At 37.7% G+C, this 12908-nt stretch overlaps 1 protein-coding gene across 1 annotated transcript in view; it reads right to left on the minus strand.

Annotated features, from left to right (window-relative positions):
* Positions 1-1020: 1020 nt before the first annotated feature.
* Positions 1021-12908, minus strand: part of LOC139733907 (sodium-coupled monocarboxylate transporter 1-like) — a 52660-nt gene continuing 40772 nt past the window's right edge. The window contains exons 14-16 of the mRNA XM_071644716.1: positions 3209-3342; positions 1971-2084; positions 1021-1131 (exon numbers count right to left, since the gene is read on the minus strand). Coding sequence (XP_071500817.1) covers positions 1021-1131; positions 1971-2084; positions 3209-3342 — 359 coding nt within the window. The remainder of the gene's footprint in view (positions 1132-1970; positions 2085-3208; positions 3343-12908) is intronic.

Consider the following 12908-nt stretch of genomic DNA (forward strand, 5'->3'; position numbering starts at 1 on the left):
GTAGGAATTGTTCCGGACAGGCGATTATGGACATGTTGGATGCGGTAGCGATTGTGGCAGATATTTCAGAGTCCCATAAGATTACGATACACCACAATACGATAACATTAATTCGTGCTCTGCACTAATCCACTGCTGTGAGCTTCGGTTCGATCATTCTGAAGACAGCAACTTTAGAACAACATGATAAGCAGTTGAAGTTGGGAACATTTTCTGCAACTTCAGCAAGACATTCTCTTGTCTCACTTAGGCACAGGCCTTTTGAACATCCTATTTTACAAGTATGCTACTTTTACATGTATTCTATTTCAACGTCTTTTAATTCTGTGTAATCTTCACTCCGTGTTCCCACTGAGTAGAAATATTTCACAGTGGACATATCGATGCTTTGTAAGCCTTGGATGACTGGAGGATCTCGGAAAACCTAGAATACGTAAATTGAAAGCATTTATGGCGTTAATCCATTATATCGTCTCAATGAAGCGCATTCGTTAAAGAGCCTTGCTTACCCCGAGTGTGCATGGGGATAAATGGATGAATAAGAAGCGCGAGAAGGTGTTATCATTATATAAAAGATGGTCGAGGTGTGACGTCATTCTGTCTGCTTCTCAATATTTCTAATAGATCGGGGCGGAGTAACATAATTTCCGCCCAGCAAGATCCGGAGTTCCCGGATGTCCTACCCAATATAATGCATACAATGCTTATGCTTTTAGTTTATGATCAACGAAACAGTGATAACTTGACTGGCTAATTACCCTGACCAAGATGGAAGCTGCGACGTAAACCCTATCGTTTCAAACGCCAGAAAGCAGATAACCAAGAATATGCGCGTGTCTGACGTCATCATTTTAAGGAAGTGGGTATATTCCCATAGTGTGAGTCCATAAAGGTGTTTCATTATCCCAAACTATTCTGGAAAGGTATGTTTACATAATAAGTTATGTTATTCTAAAGAGATGCTTGGCCTTGTCGGGTAGATCGTTTCCATGGTGATTGGTTCACAGCCAAGTTGTCACTTCATAATTCTGTAGTCATCGTGTTGCCACGGACCGAGTCCTCATTGCTATTGGCTGCTGACAGTTCCAATATGGCGTCAACCTCGGGACTATTTTCAAGTTCTTCATTTATCTGGACAACAAACAAATTGGAATTGATATGTATGACTACATATTAACAAGCATTTATCATTTCTGTGTGTTTGACAAGTCTGGTATGCTCTTTTCTAGTGATTCTATGTCAATGTTCACATATGACTTTCTGACATGCTCACATTAAAACAGCAGATGCTGCGTGAACACCGATGAGCATTGTTCATCAGATGGTATTCTTTTACTCACATATTCATGAACAGGATTGGTTTCGTTGATTAGCATGGACATTTCTCGCTTTTTCCAATAATCGTATTCGTTTTAATCAATCAAGAGAGAAAAAAAACCCTCAACGACAGGTGCTACTTGCAAACCACTATACTCTGTGATGGACCCCTTTGTATGTTAATGGGAGATACTGATATGTCCGACATTGCTTGCGGCCCATGACAAGTTGAATGGAATAGATGTTACTTCTCCTTTATTTACATTCCAAAGTGGCAATTTTGATTTCTGCGATGATAATAATAGTAATAATAATAATAATAATAATAATAATAATAATAATAATAATAATACATACATACATACATACATACATACATAGTTAACTCCTTGGAACATCACTTATTGAACACACACAGTTCTAATCAAAGCTTTAAAGTACTTTAGTTAACCAGACAATATCAGCATGCATGCGAAATAATATAGTGATCAGTGCGATTAAGATTACTAAATTTTAGAGTCAGTAACTGTGCGTAAATCCATATATACACAAAGATAATGTTTAAGAATTCACTTGCATTCCTTGAGCTACAGTTTAGATTTCGATATCTTGTATACCGGCGACCTGCCACAAACCCATCATAAAAAAGCTACCTGGTCCTCTTCGTCCTGGTAGTCGGAGATGGGTGTCGATGGGCGTGGCTTGTCAATCATTGGTAAGGAGGTCTCAGCATCCTCGCATGCATTTTTAGCCTTCTCTTTCTCTATCTAAAAAATGAATAAAATACAAAGAAAAACAAAACAAATACAAAGAAACACTCGAATGCTCAATGAAGTCAGGAAGACGTAATCAGGAAAATTAACTTCCCCTGCTTTTCGTTTTGCTTTCATTGTTATGATCCAATATCAATTTCGACTATCTTCTGTCAGCCATAATTTTTTTTCTCGTAATATAATTCCTTTGAGAAAAGATTAAGGTGTAATACCCGAACATAATTTGTCATATGCAGATTTTTTATAGCCTTTCATCAATACGTTTATTATGTAGATGATTTAGCACAATTTTGCTTGCCGCAATGGCTCGGCGATGCTGTGACTAAATATCTATCTATCTATATATATATATATATATATATATATATATATATATGTGTGTGTGTGTGTGTGTGTGTGTGTGTGTGTGTGCGTGCGTGTGTGTGTGTGTGTATATTTATTTATTGCGTGATTAAATTTATGCGTTTTGATACATCATACTGAACCGACTCGCAAAAGTAAAGTGACAGGAATGATAATCACCATACAGACATACCACTATCACTTCAAAACCTATAAAGTGCGACTTAATTATTGCAGTAATATAGGGGCCTACATGTGATGCACAAATTCCCCTACTTTGACTCCGTTGGCCCCTTTTGATAAAAGCTCTCAAACTATCAATAGGATCAAATTCTTACTAACTGAAGTCAAGTCTCCTACACAGGGTCTCAACACCTAATGAAGAATTATGATACTTTCCCAGTGATTCAAACCGACGGGTATATGAACATGGGACATCAAAATTTTGTCATTATTTTTTCTTTTTTTATGGGGGGGGGGGACATGAAGACAAGTCTTTTCTTGACGAATATTCCCATGGGTCGCAAGAGATGAGATATTATGTTCAAAAGTGTATAAGTTGTATTGACATTGAAATTGTTCTCGTCTATTTCCCTAGACTTTGCTTTATCTTTGTTGTCAAAATTATTGCCACAGCTTGATTGAATTATGCTTCTTTTATTGATCTAAATGTTTTCGTATCTTAATTTGCGCTTTGTGTTTGACATCTTACAATTGGGATTACCAAGCGGACTAACAATGCTAAAAATAAACAAAAGCTCTCTTCATGTGCTAACCTTGTCGACGTGTGCGTCCACGTGTAGACCATCTCTACGTACTAGGTCCTTCAGGCAGACGGGTAGACAGCAGAGTAGCGAGTCCACCACGTAGAGTTTTAGGCTCGGATGGACCGTGTCAGGGTCTGCGAATCCTGATTACAGAGGGGCACGCGAAAGGGGATTGATTATTAAGACATTTCATCTTCAAGTTCACAGGTTGATGAAATGCTATGTGATTTGATCTAGTTTGATTTGGCAACAGTTTTATCATGAAAGAAAATTATACATCTGCTCTTACTTACTTCTGGATTATTTACAGAAGGCATGGAGAGAAACTGAAATCTATATGTAGTTTATAGTGGTGCATGGCAGAGCAGGCGCAACTTGTCCTAGTACTATAATGTATCCATAACCTTGATATCACGTGGAGACCTCAACTGCACAACCGTGTGCTGTATAACAACAATAACGAATTTTCTCAGCACAGAGTAGTGTTATTCAGAGCCATTTCTTGTTTTCTTTTTGTAAACTAAGTACATTTACAAGCAAATAAAAGATGTCTGACACTTACGACAGTATTTAATCATTTCAGACATCTTAGATTACCTGTAGTAATCAAAGTTGCCTCGCAGGGAACAGAGCTAGCTTTGCTCTATACGTAGTACATGTATCAAAACCCAATTTGGATGGATTTACTCACAATTAAAGAACTAGATTTTCTTCCCTTGTGTACGGGAGTTTACGTTCACATGAACAAGAAAATATTATCCGTTCCTAGAAAATGGTTCTAACATTATATCGTCAAGTGTTTATTTCAATTGAAAGGAATACGTAACGTTTTGATATTGAGTGGAATTATCACCAGGACGTGAAGTATCATGTAAATATAACCTTGGTGAAAAAATAATGAAAACCTCATGCTCGAGTTTGAGAGTAAACAACAATTAACAATCATCATGTACACGGAGTATTTACAGGAATGCAAGATATCAGGTACTTTTGAGAGTGTAGAAACAAACCAACCCACGCACTCAGAAGACAAACGGAAAGAGAGATAAAGAAGAGGGGGAGGGAAAGGAGAGGCAGAGATATAGAAGAGAAAGAAAGACGTGGGTAGTTAAGGAAATACAGAGGAAAGATTTAAGTACCGTTTACAGACCACAGACCGCGTCCAGAGGTGGTCTGAAGTGGAGTCGGCTCGACCATGGTATCTTTTGATTTTCACTAGCATAACAAGCGACAATTTTCACAGAATCAAGGATTTCCCAGTATTCCTCCCATTTTTCATGTTTGACCACCCTTCTTTCTTTCAGACCTATATAAGATTTTGAAAGTAACACCCATAGTATTCATACGATGCAATCTTTTTTTCCAAGGGGGGGGGGCAAAATATGATCATTATAGGGTTGACGTTTTAAGTGAAATTCATGTAAACTAGCATGAGTACGTTCTGAAATGTCTGTTTCAACTTAACGGGTCAAAGTTGCGATGACTCCTCAGCGCGGATAAAATTTTCTTTGACCAAAATAAGATAAAGAGTGATATGCATGTACGTGCTAGGTGTGCGTTGATGGGTTATGTGGAACTGACCTTGCCACGAAAGTATCAAAGGGATTGTATAGTATGGTATTTTAACTTTTTGCGAGATACCAAGAAACCACTTATGAAATAGTACAGAGCATACCATTCTAAGAGGAATTTATTGATGAAAATCAGTTTTGGTATCGCTAAGATATTAAAAAACAAAGAAAAGCAAAGTCATCGTAATAAAAGGTGGGTCCTACCTTTTATTATTGGATATCTCAGCTATTTCAAAATCATTTCTTAAAATCAAAATAAACGTTGAATTTCTCTTGGAATGACATGCTCTTTCATATTTCGTAAGAGGTTTCTAATTATCTCACCAAAAGATGTTAGAAACCTGAAATTTGATCTCGACCAAAACTATACGATCCCTTTAACACTCAAATTGGTCTCGTTTCACACTGTCTTTGATGGCGTGATCCTATATTTACCTCGAGTCCTCGAAGGGAACAGGTTTATGGTAGCTCGCGTAATGAGGACTCGTGTAGGAGACATGATAATCACAACACTCTATTTGGTTTGACTTCTTGTGTATAAATGAATTCCTAATTAGAAGACGAACGTTATTTGCGGTTGGATTAAAGTACGCGAGTAAAACCCCAAAATGTTTGTCTCTCTGGAATGTTTCCTAGGGAGTGGAGCGAGTGGAGCGCATATGGATTTGGACTGATCGCTGTGAAGATGACATTATAGTGTGTAATTGTTGAAAGACATTCAATTATTGAGCACCAAGTGAAGAACAGTACATCAAATCTGCTTCTGCAGAACTTTAATACTGATGGCAACTGGCGTGATCATACCAAAAATATCAAGTGAGGTATTTCTTCAATGTGTCTGCCTTCTGTAGAAATGAAATTTTGTAAGATTGCAACTTCTAGTCTATATTTAAACAGAGGGCAGACAGATTGAAGAAGACTCAAACTCATACCTTATCATTTCTCTGCTTAATAATCTCTTGCTTTCATTTACTATCATGTTCTATACTTGTCACATTTCTACGTAAGCACTCTTTGAAAGGAACATAAGTTGTACATATTTTAATAGCACAGACATTTTGAAGGAACGTTACGTTTCTAATGAACAAAGTTATGGTATTGACTGGATCCTGGGGTCATAGACTCGCGAGTGAATCGAGTCAACCCTCCTATCTCCGTATCCTGGATATGTTTAAGATTAAGTAAATATAGTTGTCCGAGAAGTGCACCCGCAATCAAACAATTGTCCCATTTGGTTCGTAAATAAAGGTCAGCAGCGGCCCGTCCTTGTTAATATATACTCGTCTGCGGGTAATTCTTTGTCGTCATTAAAATTGTTGACGGTTTTGACTTGGCTGCCTACACCCACATATGAAACATCCAGTAATGCCAACCACATTCATGACATTTGAATTTAAGAATCAAATTGTGTCACATAAACTCCAAGGAAGCAATTAATGCTTGTACGCAAGTAACCACGGAAGTGATGGCTTTATCTCCCTTTGGTTCGAAGGACTATACGCGATGAGAATAAAGTTTCTTACCTATGAATAGGGGCTGCAGTCAGGAGTCTCGAACCAGGAACTGCGTGATTGAGAGTCCGTGGCCTTATCCACTAAGTCACAACAATTTCCCAAATTACATGAGAATAATCACAAGTAGGAGTTTAATATCTCGAAATAGATTTAACACAAATATTCACAAAAATTGCAATATTGTAAGTACATAACAAAAATCCGTTAAGATCAGAAGGCAGTTTGAAACATGTCGCATTGGTCATCACATGTTATCATAGCACCGTTGTCTGATTTAGGTCTATTGTTCATTGTCGTGTGAATGAAATTCACTTATCTTTTTGTTTCTCCACAGCCTTGCCAAAAGTAGTATTTCATCCAGGGTGTTATTCAGAAGATTCGTTATTTCGAGACAAACAAATTCAATATACCTATCTGCCTATGTTTGTTAATCCGAAAAAAAAAATGCCTATTAACGATCCTTCAGAATAACGAGCTTGATTTCATTATTGGAATTACGAACCTTCGGATAAACGAACTGCAACTTTTTTATCCATAATTATGTAATCCAATAAAGTTTCCTCTGATTAAATGTGAATAAGATATCTGATATCGTTATTGAAACATTGGTTAAGTCTAATCATGATGTCGTATCCCCCTCAGTTTAGTCATGTCATGTTGCTCTGTCTCTGTTGTTTGCTCCATTTTGTCGTAATCATTTTCATGTGATGTACTCGTAATTGCAGTAAGTATTTTTAAAGAAAAATTCTTGAGTGGTCTACATTCTACAAGCATTGCCTTTTAGTGGACCTCTCAGTTCTCTTTTCCCCCTGTAAACATAACTTTGTATTTTCCGGCATGTATGCATGATTTATCTTTATTAGTCTGTTGACTATCGTTTATTTTTCGTACTTTGTAATGTACATAATGCTTATGATTGAATTCCTAATTTACTTTGTGTTATGATTTGTTGGAAGAAAAATGAGAATGAAATAAATGAATTGAATTGAATTGTTTATTTTATCTGTCAACGTCGTCGTACCGTCGAAAATACTCGAAGATAAAGGAACGTGACTAATCGGTCGACCAAAAAATCTTCTTTGGTCTGTTTCCTGGAGAACAACGGGGGTTTCTTCGTGAGTGACGTCACGTGATGAAGACTGTAAATACCTCGCAGTTTACACGGATGTAACAGATGACTAAATAATTGACGCTCATCTCCATTTGATATCTATTTCCCGCAAACAAGAAAAAAGACGTAGTGAGTTTACTATCAATAATTATTTGCCGAGTAGATTACAGAAGTCTGTTGACTGCATTTGGTTGTGATATTCACTCACACCGTAAAACAACAAGATTGAATCGGAACTAGTCATGCAACACAGTTGGACAGTTATTTAAGAAATTTTCCTCGATTTTACAAGGCGCCACCAGATTCTCATTAGATTCGTACGATAAAACGGGGAAACGCACATAGTAGATCTGTAGTTAATCGTCGGGCTAGTATATTCCGTTACTGTGCAGGTGCATTTAAGCACATAATATTATCACGTCAGGTAAAATACCTATTTGTGGTACTAAAATAGCTAGCTGATAAGAGTTCTCTCATTGCCTTACGCATTCAGCGCGTTGTGTATACACCACGTAGCCTCACGCACTTCTCAGACAACATCTTCGACCAAGAACTATAGCGCAAGAGAGGTCCTCAGCAGTATTATAGTACGTGGTGCTTGCCACACAGTGAGCTGGTAGCTATTACAGCCGACGGAGTTTGAACGTCCGCTCCACCCAACCTACGCGGGAGAACCTGGCCGCTAGCCTCTGGGGGCGGACTGTGGATCATGACCGCTTCTTTGAGGTAGTGTTTCTATTATCAGTCTAAAACTGAATATTGCATGCTATATGAGTTTTAATGGTTGTTCTGTGTGGTCTTTGCTATATTATAAGCCCAGACGGTATAGTCATTTCATCATAATCATAGATAGATAAACAGATAGATAGATTGATAGATAGAAAAAAGAACAGATTAGTCTATCCTATATTCCAATATGTAATTAAAATGCTATATCAAGGCATGACTGAAATCACAAAAAAGGAATATCACGAGAGTGATTAAGATTTTAACAACGCTGCTTTTTATTACATTCCTAGTGTACCCTTATCTCAGATATACAGGTATGTTCTTTGATGAAAAGCATGGGCACTGTATACGTATTTGCTATTATAAGATCCCCTTAAAGGAACATACATCTACATACAATGATTTTCTATCTTTTTTTTCTAGGCAGCATACTATCATTCATCCTTGTTTTAAATGTGCGTTGTTATGTTACACGTGATACTGAAAATGAAATTGGAAGGAACTTGAGTGAAGTGAGAAATTGAAAGGATAGACCTAATGTGAATGAAGAGTAGGCCTACGTCGACCCGTATATATCCAGATATGGCTCTTGAGTGAGCAGTAGGTTTCCAGAAAAAAAAATGGCCTAAAATAAGCAGTTTCTACTTGTGAAATTGTAGAATAACCTCGTCCTTCTCCCTGTCTAAAGTCGTTAACATGTCAGCCATTGACCCGTTATCATGATTATCGCCGAAACAGAGCAATCCACCAATTGTGCTCACGCATGAAACACCCTATTCCAGTGTGCGAGGGGTTAGAATTAATTGTCTGACTCAGAGATTTGTGTGACTTGAATATTAAATGACGCAGGCAGAGTCAGTCATCTTAAAATGAAAGCAATACACATGAAAACATTATTGTAGTATTTCTCCTTCATTAGTTTTCATTATAAGAACGCGCTCGCCTTCAAGTCGAGATATACTTATAACCTCCCAACAATAACGTTTTAAAGGGCTCGTACAGTTTTGGTTGAGACCTAACTTCAGGTTTTTAACCTTTTTGGGTGAGATAATGAGAAACCTCTTATGAAATATGAAAGAGCATGTAATTCCAAGAGGAATTCAACGTTTATTCGATGAAAATTGGCTATGAAATGGCTGAGATACCCAAAACAGAGCAATACTAATAAAATGTGGGATCCACATTTTATTATGATTGCATTGTTTTACTTTTTTTTTGGATGTCTCAGCAATTCCAAAACCGATTTTCGTCAAATAAACTTTGAATTCCTCTTAGAATGGCATGCTCTGTACCATTTCATAAGTGGTTTCTTGGTATCTCGCAAAAAGTTAAAAGCCTAATCCTCAGCTCCACCAATACTGTACCATCCCTTTAGAGCAACGACAGCTGAAGTGGAGCCTTTTAATCGCAGTTCTCCATACCTCTTTGGATGTAGTTGTGGCTCTACATGTATTGTATTGTATTGTATTGTATTGGATTGTAGAGTGATTATCGTCTTTTGAACGAGGAGAGGTAACAGGGTTTACAAATACAGCTGCGAGATGAGGAGGGACAGGAGAAATGAAAGCCCGATAAAAAAGAGGGATCCATTGACCAATTGTGACACGTCACAATCTTAAAAGATCTTGGAAGGCTTATGGTTTGATCCGTTTTTCACCAGAGATTACCTAGGATAGCTTTTGACTGATTTTTTTCTCTCTTTTTTTTTTTCACTCTTCAGGTGGCTCGAAAGTGTCAGCATTATGCGGTTTTAACCCCGGACAACCCTCTGTAAGTATAACAATGTTTTGGCTAATACCAAGTATAATTTCATTTGATTTGATTTCTTGTCTTCTGTATCATCATTACATCCATGATCATGTTATCATCATTATCGTCGCAAGGGACACAATTCTTATGTGTACACTAACAATGCGAAATAAGCTGTTCAAAAGCGATATTCATATAAATAAAAATGGACTGGATGTCACGTTAGCAAAGCTAATGTGGCTGCAGATAACTTGAGTTTACGGGTTCGAAGTGACTTGTTGCGAAACAGACCAGGAGATAGAGAGACATTGAAATGTGTACTGCTTGTCTTGATTTCGATACATAACGGAATGGAGAAAATGTCATGAAAGTCTATAGAGAAAGAATTATGGAATTTCAGAGTTTCACATTCTCGGAACAGATGTAATGTCATCATCCCCTCACACGTTCCATAACGATCTGTAAACAAATCTGCCCTGCATTTTCCTCTCTTCAAATGAACCAAAATGAATGAATGATAATTCGTATTAGATTACTGCAGAGTTGTAATGATTAAGTAGTGCCTGGGGTCAGTTGCTTGATAACCTAAACATGATTTTGTAACTTATACAGACAGACGGGTGAGCTGTGACGTGATAACATTATCGTCACATCTAATTTGCGTAATAGTTGTAACCTGATATTACAATTTCATGAAGTAGGTGAACTTTATACTTCCATGACTTTTTGAATTTACGTCTAATTTGCATGAATCTATTCTAAAGATCATTTCGCTTGATATTATTATATTGAGTAATGTCAACTTGAATATGGGATGGAGTATAACGCGTTGTAAATGATTTAGAACGGAAGTTCAACAAAAGATTACTGGTGATTGCAAATTTTCGCTTGCCGTCTTTAAAATAATGCTATGGTAAACGAGAAAAAAAAGACGATATTCATAAACAATGTGATTTATACATTTCTGGAAAGCTTAAGTCTCTGAGAATATGAATAATTAACTTTCAGAATGTAAAAACGTCTCTAGAACGATGGAGAGATGGTGTTTTGAGAACCTTTATAGACCACCTAAACCCGATCTGACGGCGAAATTTTGGTGTCCAAAATGATGACGTCACGAAATGAACGAATCAGCCCTGCGCTGATTCACACAGTGGGCTTCGTCTATGGAAGGCCGTTGCGAACATGATTTGTTTGGGGCATACGTATGGAAACGGGCATACGTATACAACTGCCTTTAGCAAACGTTTGCTATTTGACGGAGCGAGTGTTGTTTGGCAAGCGTTTGCACGGTGCGATAGCATACGTTTGCAAGTTGTTGGTTTTTTGTTAGCAAACGTATGCTGTTTTTATACGTATACGCAGAATGCCAGTAAATTGATTTTCAAGGCAACCAATGAAGTTACTAGTAGCTGTTAGAACCAGCTGATCAGCTCAGTACGGCTCAGTACTGCTCAGACTAGCTCAGTATGGCCAATAAAACTCAAGTGGAAAAGATTTGCGGTAAGTGCAAAAGTTTCAAAAAAAAATCTTCAGCTCATTGAAGAAGGCAGATTTAACCATGCATGTTCCAGACGAAGAACTAACAAGGTACGGTGTGAGATTTTCACGTACACATACGTACACTTAGTACCTCCTTGCTCAGATCGGGCGTGAGTACATACCGTGCACACTATATACACACACGCAACATACACACATAATAGTATACAAATGCATATCAAACAAAGTACCTGATTGGTTGATCAATTGCATACATATATGCGCAGTAAATTAACATACGTATGGAATGGGGCATACGTGTAATAGATAACATGCAAACGTTTGCTAAACACCGTACAAACGTATGCCAAACAACACTCGCTAATTGGTCAATTTGCTAAAGGCAGTTGCATACGTATGCCCGTTTCCACACGTATGCCCCAAACGAATTATGTCCGCAGCGGCCTTCCATATCCGTCGCCTCTCCCTCGCTTCTTCTACCACCCCGACTTTGCTACTGTCACTATCAGTGTCACTGTCACTGTCATCACTCAATTTACTCTCGATGTCAAATTCAAAGTCTTTCCGTACAATGAAGTCTTTATGTCTCAGCCGAGAAAGCAGACGCGACTAAAGACAGGCCAGATATTGCATCCGCTCACCAAGAAATACGTGCTTTATGAATGGCGGCCTCCATGTCCCGCTGCACTCGTAAAGGGTTTTGTTCATTTCATGACGTCATATTTTAGGGCTCGAAAAAGACGGCTGCTCCGGAGCGAAAATTGGTGAAGTAAATCAGTCAGTTTTAATTTGCGATTTCTCAGTGGCACGAATATCTTTTGATAAGTCACATTAAAAATCTGTTTTAGGAGACATTTCCCTCTGCTTTGACACCTTCTGTTATATGATTTTCTTGATTTTAATGTCTCGTTCACCATACTTTAATGCAAGAATTTTATTTTCCATGTCTCCCTTCAAGTATGGCCTGAGTAAAAATTGAGTTAGTCTGACTAAAAATGCAGTAAAGCCCTGATCAAGACTCATTTGTACCTTGTAGTTTACCCTGTGGTCGTATCTCCACGCACAAGATTATTGTCGCATCGTCGATTTTTTTTTTGCCGCACACAATCTACGTTTATACTGTCAATTCTTGACAATAATAATAATAAAAGTATTCCGAAAGCAGTGCTTAACATGAAACGTAACACTCGAATGAACATGACTTGTGGATATGGATATAATCGTCTCTCTACCATGACGATAAAAAGATCACAATTAATCTTTGTGAGCTACATGAATACTTCCGTGACTCTCTCGTTTCTACACTTCAAACATCATTTCCCTGGTCTATTATTTCTTTCAAGAGTAACACTTGCGGATTAGATACAATACGAGTGACTGCTTGCACACTCGCTTTTGTGTCATTATTATAGCTCATGCGCATGGATACTTACGGTATGAAAAGACGTCAAATGTTTTGCCGACAAATATTAACACAGTTTATGAAACTACGGCAAATGATGATAGAGTAACGACGATTTTGACAGGGATTA

Source organism: Diadema antillarum, unplaced genomic scaffold, assembly GCF_040938485.1.
Source record: "Diadema antillarum isolate AM-2024a unplaced genomic scaffold, OU_Dant_1.0 seq00000503_RagTag, whole genome shotgun sequence".
Lineage (NCBI taxonomy): Eukaryota > Metazoa > Echinodermata > Echinoidea > Diadematoida > Diadematidae > Diadema > Diadema antillarum.